At 38.4% G+C, this 13083-nt stretch overlaps 1 protein-coding gene across 2 annotated transcripts in view; it reads left to right on the plus strand.

The window, feature by feature from the left end:
- Nucleotides 1-13083, plus strand: part of OLA1 (Obg like ATPase 1) — a 145332-nt gene that overhangs the window by 92030 nt on the left and 40219 nt on the right. For both annotated transcript variants that reach the window (XM_007527215.2, XM_060177693.1), the window contains exons 6-7: nt 3283-3363; nt 3652-3749. In XM_007527215.2, the coding sequence (XP_007527277.1) occupies nt 3283-3363; nt 3652-3749 (179 nt within the window). The remainder of the gene's footprint in view (nt 1-3282; nt 3364-3651; nt 3750-13083) is intronic.

Raw genomic sequence — 13083 nt, forward strand, 5'->3', positions numbered from 1 at the left:
AAAAAAAAAAGAAAGCCAGCCAGTATCATTGATCAGCCTTCAGAAATTTGAAGAAAAGGGTAAAGAACAATTACTTATATTGGAGAAGCTGTAAATGTGATTTTTTTCCAAGCTGTTTTTAGAATTTGTGATTAATGAAAGTACCCAAGAATATACATTGCCAGCTTATACACTACTGGTATTTGATCTTTCAGTGATGGTAATGGAAACAACTCCCAGTTATTGAGAACATACAGTGTCCTAAGAGCTGTGCTCAGCTCCATGTGTGTGTTATCTCTCGGGATCTTTACAACAGCCTTCAGGAGGCAGGCAGTATCCTCATCTGCATTTTACCTGTAAAGTAATTGATCGCAGACCAGGCTAGTAGTAGACTTGGGGGTTTATTCCTACACTTAAACATTATTACTTTTAACTAACATAACTCATGTCACTGTAGTATAAACAGAAAGTTACACACATTTTTTTTTCATAATATCCATCATGTATAAAATTTATTTTGAAAAATGGAGAATTTATTAAAGATAGTAAAAACAGTTTTCCTTCTGCATCTGAATATCTAAGAGATCCTGATGTGTAATTTCCGGTGCTTAAAGCTTTAGTATTATATTTCTGTTGATAGTTTGACATTTTAATTTTTTTAAGATTTTATTAATTAATGAGAAAGGAGGAGAGAGAGAAAGAACCAAACACCACTCTGGTATATATGCTGCTGGGAATTGAACTCATGACCTCACGCTTGAGAGTCCAATGCCTTATCCACTCCACCATCTCCCAGACCACATTAATTTAATTTTTTAAAATTAATTTTTACTCTGTAAGAAAAACATCATGTTGCGATTATACAGTAAAATAACTGTTTATATGAGATAATCTTATCTGAGAATAATCTATATATTTTAAAATATTTTTTGATAAGCATGGGAAAGCAGAGCATCACTCTGATACAGGCAGTGCTGGTGCTCAAACTTGGGACTCCTTGCTCAACAGTCCTTTATCCACTACTACCTCCAGAGCTGCTAGGAGTAATCTGTTTTTGATTTGTCTCAGGTAAAACTGGGGTCTAGAGTGCCTTTTCTTGACTGTTGGGTCTTTTGCAGGATAATCCAAGTACTGTGTACAAAACAAAATATTATAAAATTTAAACCTTTTATTTCCAACTGTACGAAAACTAAGCTATATGTTGTACATTTTTCAAAAACTATTTAAATGTGGCCTTAATAAGTATACTCTTTGTGAACTTTTGAGTTAATTCTCTTTAATAATTCCAAAAAGCCTTTGTGACAAACTCCTATGTTTGTAATGATGGTCTAGTTTAAAATGAAAGCGAAATACTGAAATTCCTTCACTCGGATCAGTGTTTATCCTGTGGTTTTGTGTAAAAGTATTTTACACGTTTTTTTATAATTAAAATTTAATTTCCTTCTTTATTTCTTGTTTGGCTTTTGTCTGTTTTCTCCTCTTTTCTTTCTTTAATTGCAAAAACGAATGGGACCAAATATAAGATGGTACCACTGTTTTCTCCTTCTTTTGTATAATCTTGTTGCGTGTCTTTACATAAGCTGTTCTGGCCACTCATCATAGTAACCAGCTGGGCCATTTCACCTGCTGGAGCCATTAAAGAGGACTCTCTCCCCCTAGATTAATCCCCTCCGACATTAGTTTTTTGCACTGACAACTGGAGCAGGCATTCAGAATTTGCAGGTGGCCAGTGTGACGCACATAATTGCCTACAATTTTAGGCAATGAATAAAAATGGTCTACATTACTTGTCAAAGGTTGTATATGCAGTGCCAAGTGAGATCTATGGGAAGCCTTTTAGGGTTTAAAGAACAGTTAATAGCAAGGCTGCACAGGGCTTTTTTAATCATAATGCATTTGTAATATAGCACTTTGATCTTTTCCTTGTAGGAAATGGTGTTACATTAGCCACTTTTAAACATTTATGAGTGAAATTCAGTTATAGAAGAGTAAAAGTGATTATTCTTAAGCAGAACATGTTAGATTTCATTAAAAGTTTTCAGCTTGCCCCTTCCTTGTTAAAATCGGTGGGAAGTCCTTTTCCTAGAGGGTTTCAAATCAGGATCTAAGGACATATGGTTTTTTCCTTTTTTTTTTTTTTTTCCTATTAAGAACTGCAAGACTTGGACGGAAGTTGTACTAAATATTGAGGTTATCCATCCAAGTAGATATTTATAAAAGAATAACTAATTTATGCTAAAGAAAAATGGCATCAATAAAAATCCAGGAAATGTATTGTTAATAAATGTGCACTACAATAAAATTTGAGAAATGCATATTTAAAATATATTCAGAAATTATCTTTAACCGAAAAAAAAAAAAAAAAAAAAAAAGGCAAGCCACACATGACTCGCAAACACTTCTGGAAGAGCTGAGTTTGACCTTACAGACCCAGGAGCCTTTTATTAACACCTGCCTGTAAGGAGAACCATGCCACACGCAGCTTTTAGATTCAGAACCACAAAACTGATGAGGAAAGACTTGAAGGGTTCAGTTTGTGTCACTTGCTGTTTGCCGTTTCCATTTCACAGATGATTAATCTTTCTGTGAAGAAAGGCCAGAGAAACAAAGCACATTGGGCTCTTCCTGCAGTTACTCCTTCTGAATGCACACTAGCTTGCTAACTAAAAGGCCTTTAGATTTCCAGCTGAGAGAGATGTTCTGAAAGTGAATGCAGCTGGTTGGAGGTCACCAGTGCAGGGCTCTTGCCATTGTGTAATGGAGGCTTTGGCAGGTTGGGGGGGGGGGCGGTGGGGTGGGAATGGGAGAAGTGGGCAGGGAGAAGGTGTTGGCAAAAATTAATTCAAAACAATAAAGGGGCTTGGTCAGTTGGTTTAATATTTTGGCGGGCAGATCATCAGTATTTAGTCCTGTTTTATTTTTTGTTTAAATTTAAGAAAATGGTAATTCAGTTTCTCCAATATCCCCTCTCCCGCACTTCCTAACAACATGTTTTGCAAGCGGCATCTCTAGGAAGTGTTGAAATATTAGTTATTATAGTCTTTAGTGTGAGTTGTCATGACATTTTAAGGCCATTATTAATTTTGCTCATTCCACGTTTTATATTAAACTTTTACTGCCACAACATTTTTGTTGATAATTTGTATTTTTGAAGGAAATGCTCTGCATAATTACCAGGGTGGCTTAGACCTCTACTCTATCAGTGAAAAGTTTATTCTTACATTGTGAGTTTTAAAACTTTTAATGAAAAGTTTTAAATGCTTAGTATTCATCGTGCATTTACTTTGTTTCAATCTTGTATAGGACATAATGTGCAAAGTCAAATCCTGGGTTATAGATCAAAAGAAACCTGTTCGTTTCTATCATGATTGGAATGACAAAGAGGTAAGTTATAAGCATTATGCCACCTATTACTTTTGCTTTGATTTCTGAGACAATGTAAGAGTTTTTAGTTTATGCTTTTCATCACGTCCAGTTAACCTTTACTTCTTGGTTGTTGCTTATTCCAAGGCTTATTTTTCTTTTCCCCTGATATAACAACCAACCCTGTGGAAACTTAAGAATTATGCAAATGAAAATGCAGCTTCTTTAAAACTAGCTCAGGTTATTCAATGATTCACTCAATATTTACTCAACTTTTTAAAATGATTATGTCTTCATCTCTCCTTTTAGATTGAAGTATTGAATAAACACTTATTTTTGACTTCAAAACCAATGGTCTACTTGGTTAATCTTTCTGAAAAAGATTATATTAGAAAGAAAAACAAATGGTAAGTGTTTCTCCCCAGAATACACCCAGTCATGTCTATATATTTAAAAGCACACAGACATACTTACTGCTACAATTGGTCTTGACGTTTCTCTGCTAATTATTAAAGTTAAATTGAGTAGGAAAGGTCTATCCAGTGTTTGCAGTCAAGATGAGTTCCTAATTGGTGTTTTACTGAGAGAACTTTAGGGAAACTAGGACAATATTAAAAATACATATTTACTTATGAAATATAAATTAATAGACACTTACTTGTTTTGAAAATGAGACTAAATGTAGTTGGAGCAATAAAGCTTTTAAAAATAGTAGTTTGTAACTATGAACTCAGCATTATATGTGTGTAGCTTTACAACACCCACTTGGACTTGTCAAGAGGCATTGATCTTAAAATCCAGGTTGAATGCTTAAATTTATTTTTTTAGTTGAAAAAGTAAGATATGTGGCATGGGCAGAAGACCAGTTTTTATTTCAAACACGTTTAAAGTTTGTAAAATACAAATCTTTGCATTCACATATTTTTTTCTACATCAGCAGAATATATAGGGTTACTTGCTGTTCATTAATTATTTCAAAAATCATATGTTCACATAACATGTTGGCATATACACATTTGGCATGGCACTCACTTTGACTTGCTTCACTGAATTCTCAGTATTTTATACTATTAAGTCATATAAACAAATTGTGAATCCAAAGCAAAATATCTGAATTCTCCTAAAATATAATGTCGGTTTCTCCCTGTACTTCATTAAGTACTTAGATGCACATGGTTTCAATTTTCCATTAAAAATTCTCATTTCCATATGATATCAAAGAGTGAGAAGCTTTAAACTGAAAAATAAACATTCATAGACTGGAAGCCAAAACAATAATTAATGTCAGATGGTTAACTCCAATAAATCATTAGAATAAATTCTGTGAAATTACTGCATCTAAAAATGCCCTGTTGATATTGCTATAAGACATTTTGCGTTCCAGATAGGAAGCTGGATTTAACCTCTTTATTGATAATGTTCTAGAAGGCATAAACTTGAAAATTTACTTCTAACTGGTAACCACAGATAATTAACTTTAAAATACTCAGTTCTGTCTTGTTTCAAATTCTTATAAATGTTATGATTAATGTATTAAAAATTGCTACCTTTGGGAAGGAATTTTAAAATTTATTACTTAACTTCAGTTAATAAATTTTCTCATTGTAGTATGAATGACAATATTTCCTGGGGCTCCAGTAGAACAATACAGATATCAACGTTTACATGAGAAGGGATGAGTCAGTTTCCTTGCCCAAAGGGGCTTCTCACACCTGTATTTGGATGATTACAGGTAGAACTCCCTAGCTCTAATTGTATAGTAAATACCATTTCCCAGGCCCTAATGGTAGACAGACTGCTTGGGAGACGCCAGTCTGTGATTTAGCTGTCGCCAGGCACCCCATGTTCTTTGCGAGACCAGTTGTGATGATGATATGGTTATAGCCAATTGAAAGTAAACTCTTGTCTAAATGTTAAATTTTAATTTATAAAAATACAGTGTTATGAATGATCCTATTTATAAAGCCACAGTTTAGATTTTACATATAGCAAATTATCTGGTTTAGGCTTGTGTATGTGTTGTGTGTGTGGGGGGGGTGGTCAGACCTTGTGGAAGTTAGTGTAATTGTAGCTGAAAGATCAAAGACTGGGTAACTGAGTGATGTTCCAGAAAGAAATTTACCACATAGCCGTTTTCTGTACAGTTTCTGCTGCCTGCTGTTCCTGTTTTCCCTCAAGCTAGCCATTGACTCCCCCCTGTGCATCCATGCTCGTAAAAAGTGGTTGAGGAAGTATTTGTCATGTATTTATGAGTGGGAACCATTGGGCGATAGGGAATGGCATCTTTTGGAGCCAGAAAGATTGCCATTTTCCTTTCATTCAGCTCGTCTCTGCAGCTTTAAATCCTGTGTTTATGCAACATAGCCTTTGTATTAAAGTTCAGAACACATTTTTATTATGGAAGGATCCTAACACCAGGCTCTCATAATATAACACTGAAAGCAGATGTGAGTAGTTAAATCACATTTTAACTTCTAGATCCTTTTAATTTGTTAGCATCGTGGTTTCTGATACTATATCTAAGATCCATTTGCATTTGTTACTTCTTGAGCAAAAGGAAAGAATTTCTTAAAATTAATATGTAATGTTACTATTGCACATTACAACTAATGCAAAGCCGTAACAATTTTTGCTTTTTCTTCTTCTTCTTTTCTTATCCATTTTATTGGGTGAGGGGTAATATTTTGCATTATTATTGTGTATACTGGGCACCATTTCCTAGCTCCATATCATAGATGTCTGCAAAATATTCCCCCTCCCCAACTCTCCCCCCTCCCCCCCCCCCATTTCCCTCCCCAGAGTCCCTTGTTTTGGTGTAGCGCCCAGCAGTAATAATGCATCTTTTAGCTATAGGAAACCATTTTCACTGGTCAGAAATAAGTAGGATGGGTTTGTGATTTGGATCACAAGGTGGCAAACAAATGAAATCACCTCAGTTTCAGAAGTAATGGGCATTTTAATTATTGCCTGCAGTTCATTTATATTTGAATGCTAATGTTTTAGTTTTCAGTCTTAGAAAAAGAGGGAAGGACTTAAAAATAGAAATCTATAGGGTCAGGTAGTAGCACACCTGCTTGAGTGATCAAGGACCCACCTACAGAGAGGAAGCTTCACCGACGGTGAAAACAGTACTGTGGGTGTCTCTTTCACCTCGCCCCTCTTTGTCTTCCCCTTCCCTCTCAATTCCTATTTCTGTCTGAAATAAATATAAAAATATTTTAATGAAAAGATAGCATTAATAAACTTTCTGTATGTAGCTTTACTGACCTTTGGAAAAATGCAAAGCCTAGATTGATTATAAGCATCTACTCGTGGTCGTAGCAATCTTGAAGTTGCCATTTTCTTGCTTTGTGAATAAGGCCTAGCCCCTGAAGAGAAGCTGACCAGGCATTTAGTTTCCTTACGGTTGTATTATGCTCACGTGACAGTAGTTAAGCTGTAAGGGGAATCCACAGAAATCTCTTCTTGGAATAAAGTTTCACTGGGGTTGTTTTTGTTGTAGTTTTAGATGGGTGCCAATGATTTCTGAACTTATGAGAAGTTGATTTTTTTTTTTTTTAATTTATTCTCTTCTGTTGCCCTTGTTGTTTTATTGTTGTAGTTATTGATGTCATCGTTGTTGGGTAGGACAGAGAGAAATGGAGAGAGAAGGGGAAGACATAGAGAGGGAGAGAAAGACACCCGCAGACCTGCTTCACCAGTTGTGAAGCGACTCCCCTGCAGGTGGGGAGCTGGGGGCTCAAACCAGGATCCTTATGCTGGTCCTTGCGCTTTGCACCACCTGCACTTAACCTGATGTTTTTGAGAGCACAATAAGTTGTTATTTATAACACTATATTCAGTGTTATTTATTTATTCAGTTGTTATTTATTCAGTTATTTATTATTATTATTATTATTTATTCAGTTTTATTTTATTATTTATTCAGTTTTATTTATTATTATTTATTCAGTTGTTATTTATTCAGTTATTATTTATTGTTATTTATTCAGTTGTTATTTATAACACTATATTCAGTGTTTTGATTTGAGATCCCCTGCTGAGTCAAAGTGTCAAGAAGGCACAGGACGTGAGAACTGTCAACTATTGCTTAATATGGGTTTGAATGTTCGTCCTTTTAGGTCTTTGCTATGTCAGTATATGCAATCCAGTTATGAAATCAGTAGAACCAATCATAGATACTTTGTATGCCTTCATATTTTCCAACTATAGTTCATTTTTGTGTTCTCTTGCCTCTTTCTTGTTTAAATATTTCTCCATTTCTACTTGTCTCTATCCAATAAATTTTTTAAAAATTGACTTTTCCACCAAGCTAATATATGTTCAGCTGGGTAGTAAATTTTAAGAAACTGACTGTGTGTTTCTTAAATTTTAAAGTTTTTTAGTATATATTTGCATATGGCCTGGTGGGTTTCTGGCCACTGAATATTATAGATTGGGTAACATGAGTCAATTGCTCTGAATGATGGAATTGATTCATCGTAAGTGGACAGATATTCTCAGACTTTAAAATCAAGGGCAGTAAGGTAAGGTCACAAAATGAAGCAAGACCTATCATTTATAAGATGTTTTTAATATTTTACTTTGTTACCTACTAGTCTGGCAAAATAATTTCTCTGAAGTATCTGTGCAGCTCTTCTTTGAGATCCATCCTTCCCTCCCTCCCTCCCTCCCTCCCTCCCTCCCTCCCTCCCTCCCTCCATCACTCCCTCCATCACTCCTTCCCTCCTTTCCCTCTCACCTTGCTTATTATTTGTAGTTCATATAGTTTTGGAGGAATATCATGTCAGCTTTATTTTGGAGTACCTAATATTATGAGAGCTATGAGAATACATTAGTTATTCTGAGTGTGTGTCCCCTACCTACTTGCAATCACAACATAATGTTAGGTTTACTTTAACATGAGAGAAGGTTTTTTTTTCCTCTCTCTCTGAATTAAATTTTACAAGCTGTAATTTGTAATGCTTTTCATAAATTTAATACTTGTTAAGTGGTGAGTCCTTTTTGAGGGCTAGTGCTTATTTGCTCCTTTGACAGATATAAAAAGATGATGGGGGAGCTGGGCAGTGGCACAGTGGGTTAAGCGCACATAGCGGAAAGATCATGGACCGGCACCAGGATCCCAGGATCCCAACCACAACAACAGTAAACAACATAGGCAACAAAAGGGGGGAAAAAAAAGAAGAGGATGGGGCATGCCATGAGTATTGTAACGTCTAAACTGAACAAGGGGCCTACATTTAACGCCCAGGTAGGGTATGTACTTTGCCGTGTTCATGGTTTTTCTTTGAGCCTCAAAACACATGGAAGTGATGTCACACTGGCAGAGGCTTCAGTGCTCTGCTATCTCTCTCTGTCTGCCTCTTTCCAAAGTAAAATGGATGAAAAAGTCAGTCTAGGAATGGTGAAATTGTGCATGCCTAAGGCCCCAGTGCCACATAAATACACACAAAAAAAATTATGTGGAGTGATTGTGTTTTTACTAAATACACTAATGTGTATTGGATTGTCAGAAACCATGACACTCTGAAGAATGTGCATGCGTAAAAAAATAAATAAATCTTTTTCCGGCCATCAGGGCTTCACTGAATCTTTGCAGTTTCAACAATTTCATTGCCCCCAGTGGACTCTTTTCTTGTTTTTCCCCAGCTAGAGTTTAAAAACGGGGGAGGGGACAGAAAGGAGAGACACTACAGCATTGCTTCAGTGTCTGTGAAGTTTCTTCTTTGCTTTGTCCCCCTCTTCCCTTCCCCTCATACCAGGCTTCTCATTGGTTCCTGCATTATTCCACTGCTTCCAGCAGCCATCATGCCAGCCCCTTCTTCTTGTTTTTAATGATAAAGACAAAGTGAGGGAGACAAGAGAGACCTGCGACATTGCTTTTCCACTTGTAAACTCCAACCCCCTTGCAGTTGGAGGCTAGAGGCTTAAACCTGGGTCTTCAACATGTGCCACTGCTTGGCCCCTCTCTAGAATTTTCTTTTTTCTTTTCTTTTCTTTCTTCTTTCTTTCTTTCTTTCTTTCTTTCTTTCTTTCTTTCTTTCTTTCTTTCAATTTAATTGGATAGAGACAGCCAGAAATAGAGAGGGAAGGGGAAGATAGGAAGAGAGAGCGAGAGACACCTGCAGCCCTGCTTCACCACTTGCAAAGCTTTCCCCCTGAAGATAGGGACTGGGGGATCGAACCTGGTTCTTGTGTATTGTAACGTGTGCTCAACCAGGTGCACCACCAGCTGGCCCCCTCTTTCTTTTTCTTTCTTTCTTCTTTTTTTTTTTTTAATATTCTGATGTATTGTTGGATAGAGACAGATATTGAGAGGGGAGGGGAGATAGACACCTGAAGCCTTACTTCAACCTTGTGAAGCTTTCCCCTTGCAGGTGGGAACCAGGGCTCCAACAGAGGCTCCGTCAAGTGTATGAGTACAGACCTTTACCGGGTGAGTTACCACTAGGTTAAACACACAAGGACCAGTGTAAGGATGCCTGTTCGAGCCCCCAGTTCCCCACCTGCCGGAGGGTCACTTCGTAGGTCGTGAAGCAGGTCTGCAGGTCTTCTCCCCTCTGTAGATTTCTCTCTGCCCTATCCAACAACAACAACAGCAATAACAATAACAACAAAATGGGAAAAATTGGCCACCAGGAGCAGTAGATTTGTAGTGCAGACACCAAGTCCCAGTGATAACCCTGGAGGCAAAAAAAAAAAATGTTTTTATGTAGCCAGGCAGTCAGCTCAGCAGGTAGGACACATGCTTTGCAAACATGAAGACCTAGGCTCAGTCCCTGGCACTGCCTGGCCTGTGCTCTAGTTTCTATCATTAGGTAAATGAATCATTGCTGCTTATTCTTCATAAAGCCATTTTTCGATTTACTTTATCTCACGAGCAACAGGCAGATCGACCAAAGCAGCACTCTCACATATGTGGCACAGAACGTGAGGAATTGAACTCAGGACCTAATTTCTGCCACATCCCAGGTTGCTATAAAATCCTTTGGAGGGATTTGGGTGGTAGCGCAGCTGGTGTAGCGCAGCAGGTTAAGCGCATGTGGTGCAAAGTGCAAGTCCCCTCGTAAGGATCCCGGTTCGAGCCCCAGGCTCCCCACCTGCAGGGGAGTCGCTTCACAGGCGGTGAAGCAGGTCTGCAGGTGTCTATCTTTCTCTCCCCCTCTCTGTCTTCCCCTTCTCTCTCCATTTCTCTCTGTCCTATCCAACAATGATGACAACAACAATAGCAATAATAACTACAATAAAAAACAACAAGGGCAACAAAAGGGAAAATAAATAAACATAAAAAATAAAGTAAAAAAAGAGAGAAATTGAGAGGGGAGGAGGAGATAGGGAGAGAGAGAGAGAGAGAGACAGACACCACTTGTGACACTCTCCTCCGTAGGTGGGGACCAGGGGCTTGAACCAGGGTCTTTGCACACTGTAGTGTGTGCACTTAACACCAGGTTCATCACAACTTAGCCCCCCCCCCTTTTAAAGTCATTTTTTGGAGGGCAACTTATGATTTACAAGACAGTTACTGTCGACTGTGCACAGTTTATCTCCCTGTCTCCCTGTGATCGGTGTTAGCACACCACACCCTCCACATTTGGACACTGGATTGTCAGTTTATTTCCAACACTGCCTTGTGACCCAAGAGATGACATTGTGAGTAGAATGCCAGACAAGTGCACTGCTCAGCTCTGATTTACAGTGGTGCTGAGGATTGAAACTGGGAGCTCAAGAGCCTCGGGTATGCAGGTTGTTCTGCATAACCATTATACCCTAGCCCTCACAGTTAAGACAGCTCCTTAATTGTGCTATCTTTCTTTTGTCTTCTTTTGTCCCTGTCCTTCTATTTCATGACAATGACTTAGTTTTTCCTGTAGGTAAACTGAAAGGCATACATAACATTGTCTTTTAGTTTTAAATTCCTGCTGTCTGGCAAGCTGTTTTGAGCTTTATAATTGATGCTAATAGAAATAATAGTTGAAAAGTATATGAAAAAAGTGTGTGTTTATGTACTAAGTATATATGTTATTGTGCCTATCGAGACAGGGTAGCTGGAGAGATAGAACATGGCAACTTCTTATATCAAGTGAGCAGTAGGAATAGATCTATTTAACTTTGTTTTTGACTCTTCCACATAAAACAGTACAAGTGTATTCCTTCAGAAATGTTTGAAGGCATTTCTGTAACTTGTATTCTGCTACCGATTTCTTTAATAAGTTAACTCTACCAAATTGTTTAGATTTTTTATTTAAAAAAGGAAGCAGTTCTCAAGATGCAGCTGTGTAGCTTTTAACTCCTTTATTAACTGTTGACTAACACCCACTTAGAATTTGGTGGAGAAAACACAAAATTACGTTAAGTCAAGGAGTCTTAAAATAATGCTTCAGAACAGACCTTAGAATGTTGCTATGGGAATCGTTGCTTGGTGCAGCGGGTTAAGCGCACGTGTCGCCAAGCCCAATGACCTGCTTCACCACCTGTAGGGGGGGGGGGGTCACGAGGCCTGTCTCGAACCAGGATCCTTAGGCCGGTCCTTGCAATTCGCACCACGTGCGCTTAACTGGCTGCGCTACTGCGCGACTCCCAACTTGCATACTTTTTTGTTTAAGTACTATATTAATGGGTAGCAATATAAACCTAAGACTCAGAATGGTGAAATAACAAACCTAATCAAACATTCTAAAGCCTGGTGTTTCGTTTCGTTTTGTTTTTCCTCCAAAGCACTATGTAGTTCTGGCATAAGGTGGTGTGTGGGATTGAACCTGGGATTTAAGAGCCTCAGGCAGGAAAGTCTTTTTGTATAACTATTATACTGTTTCCCCTGCCCAAATTCTAAAGTCCTGACTTAAACTCATGAGTTTGCATAAAACATTTTCTTGTGTAATTATGTTATCTTTCTCATGAAACAAAAAGTATGTAAAGAGTTTTCTATGGGGGCCAGGTTGAGCACCTGGTTGAGTCCAGGGTCCCCACCTGCAGGCGGGAAGCTTTGTGAGTGGTGAAGCATTGTTGCGGGTGTCCCTCAGTCTGTCTCCCTCTCTATCACCCCCTGGCCTCTTGATTTCTGGCTGTCTTCCTCTCTATTCCCCCTTCCCTTTCTCTATCCAGTAAATACAGATAATAAAATGTATGTGTTTTTTTCAAAGTTTTCTGTGTTCGTGCTATCCCAGTGAAAATTACACAGAAAACCTGTATCCTTTAGAAAGCAAACATAAATGAAGCATTTTAAAAAGAGCCAGGACAGGGGCTGCGTGGTAGCATGGTGGGTGAAGTGCACATGGGACAAAGTGCAGGGATAGGCTCAAGGATCTAGTTTCTAGCCCCCGTTCCCCTCCTGCAGGGGGGTCGCTTCAATAACAACAGCAATAAACAACAAGGGCAACAAAAAGACAAATAGCCTCCAGGAGCAGTGGATCTGTAGTGCTGGCACCGAGCCCCAGCAATAACCTAGGAGGCAAAAAAAAAAAATAATAATAGCCAGGCAGGAGCCCGGCGGTGGCGCAGTGGGTTACGTGCACATGGCAGAAAGCACAAGGACTGACGGAAGGATCCCGGTTCAAGGCCCCGGATGCCCACCTGTAGGGGAGTCGCTTCACAGGTGTTGAAGCAGGTGTGCAGGTGTCTTTCTTTTTTTTTTTTTTTTAAGCCACTCCTCTAACCCCTGTCCCCACAAGTGGTGAAACAGTGTTGCAGATGTTTCTTTTTCTCTCTTTTTATCTCCCCCTTCCCTCTCAATTTCTCTCTGTC

This window comes from Erinaceus europaeus, chromosome 18 (genome assembly GCF_950295315.1).
Source record: "Erinaceus europaeus chromosome 18, mEriEur2.1, whole genome shotgun sequence".
NCBI lineage: Eukaryota > Metazoa > Chordata > Mammalia > Eulipotyphla > Erinaceidae > Erinaceus > Erinaceus europaeus.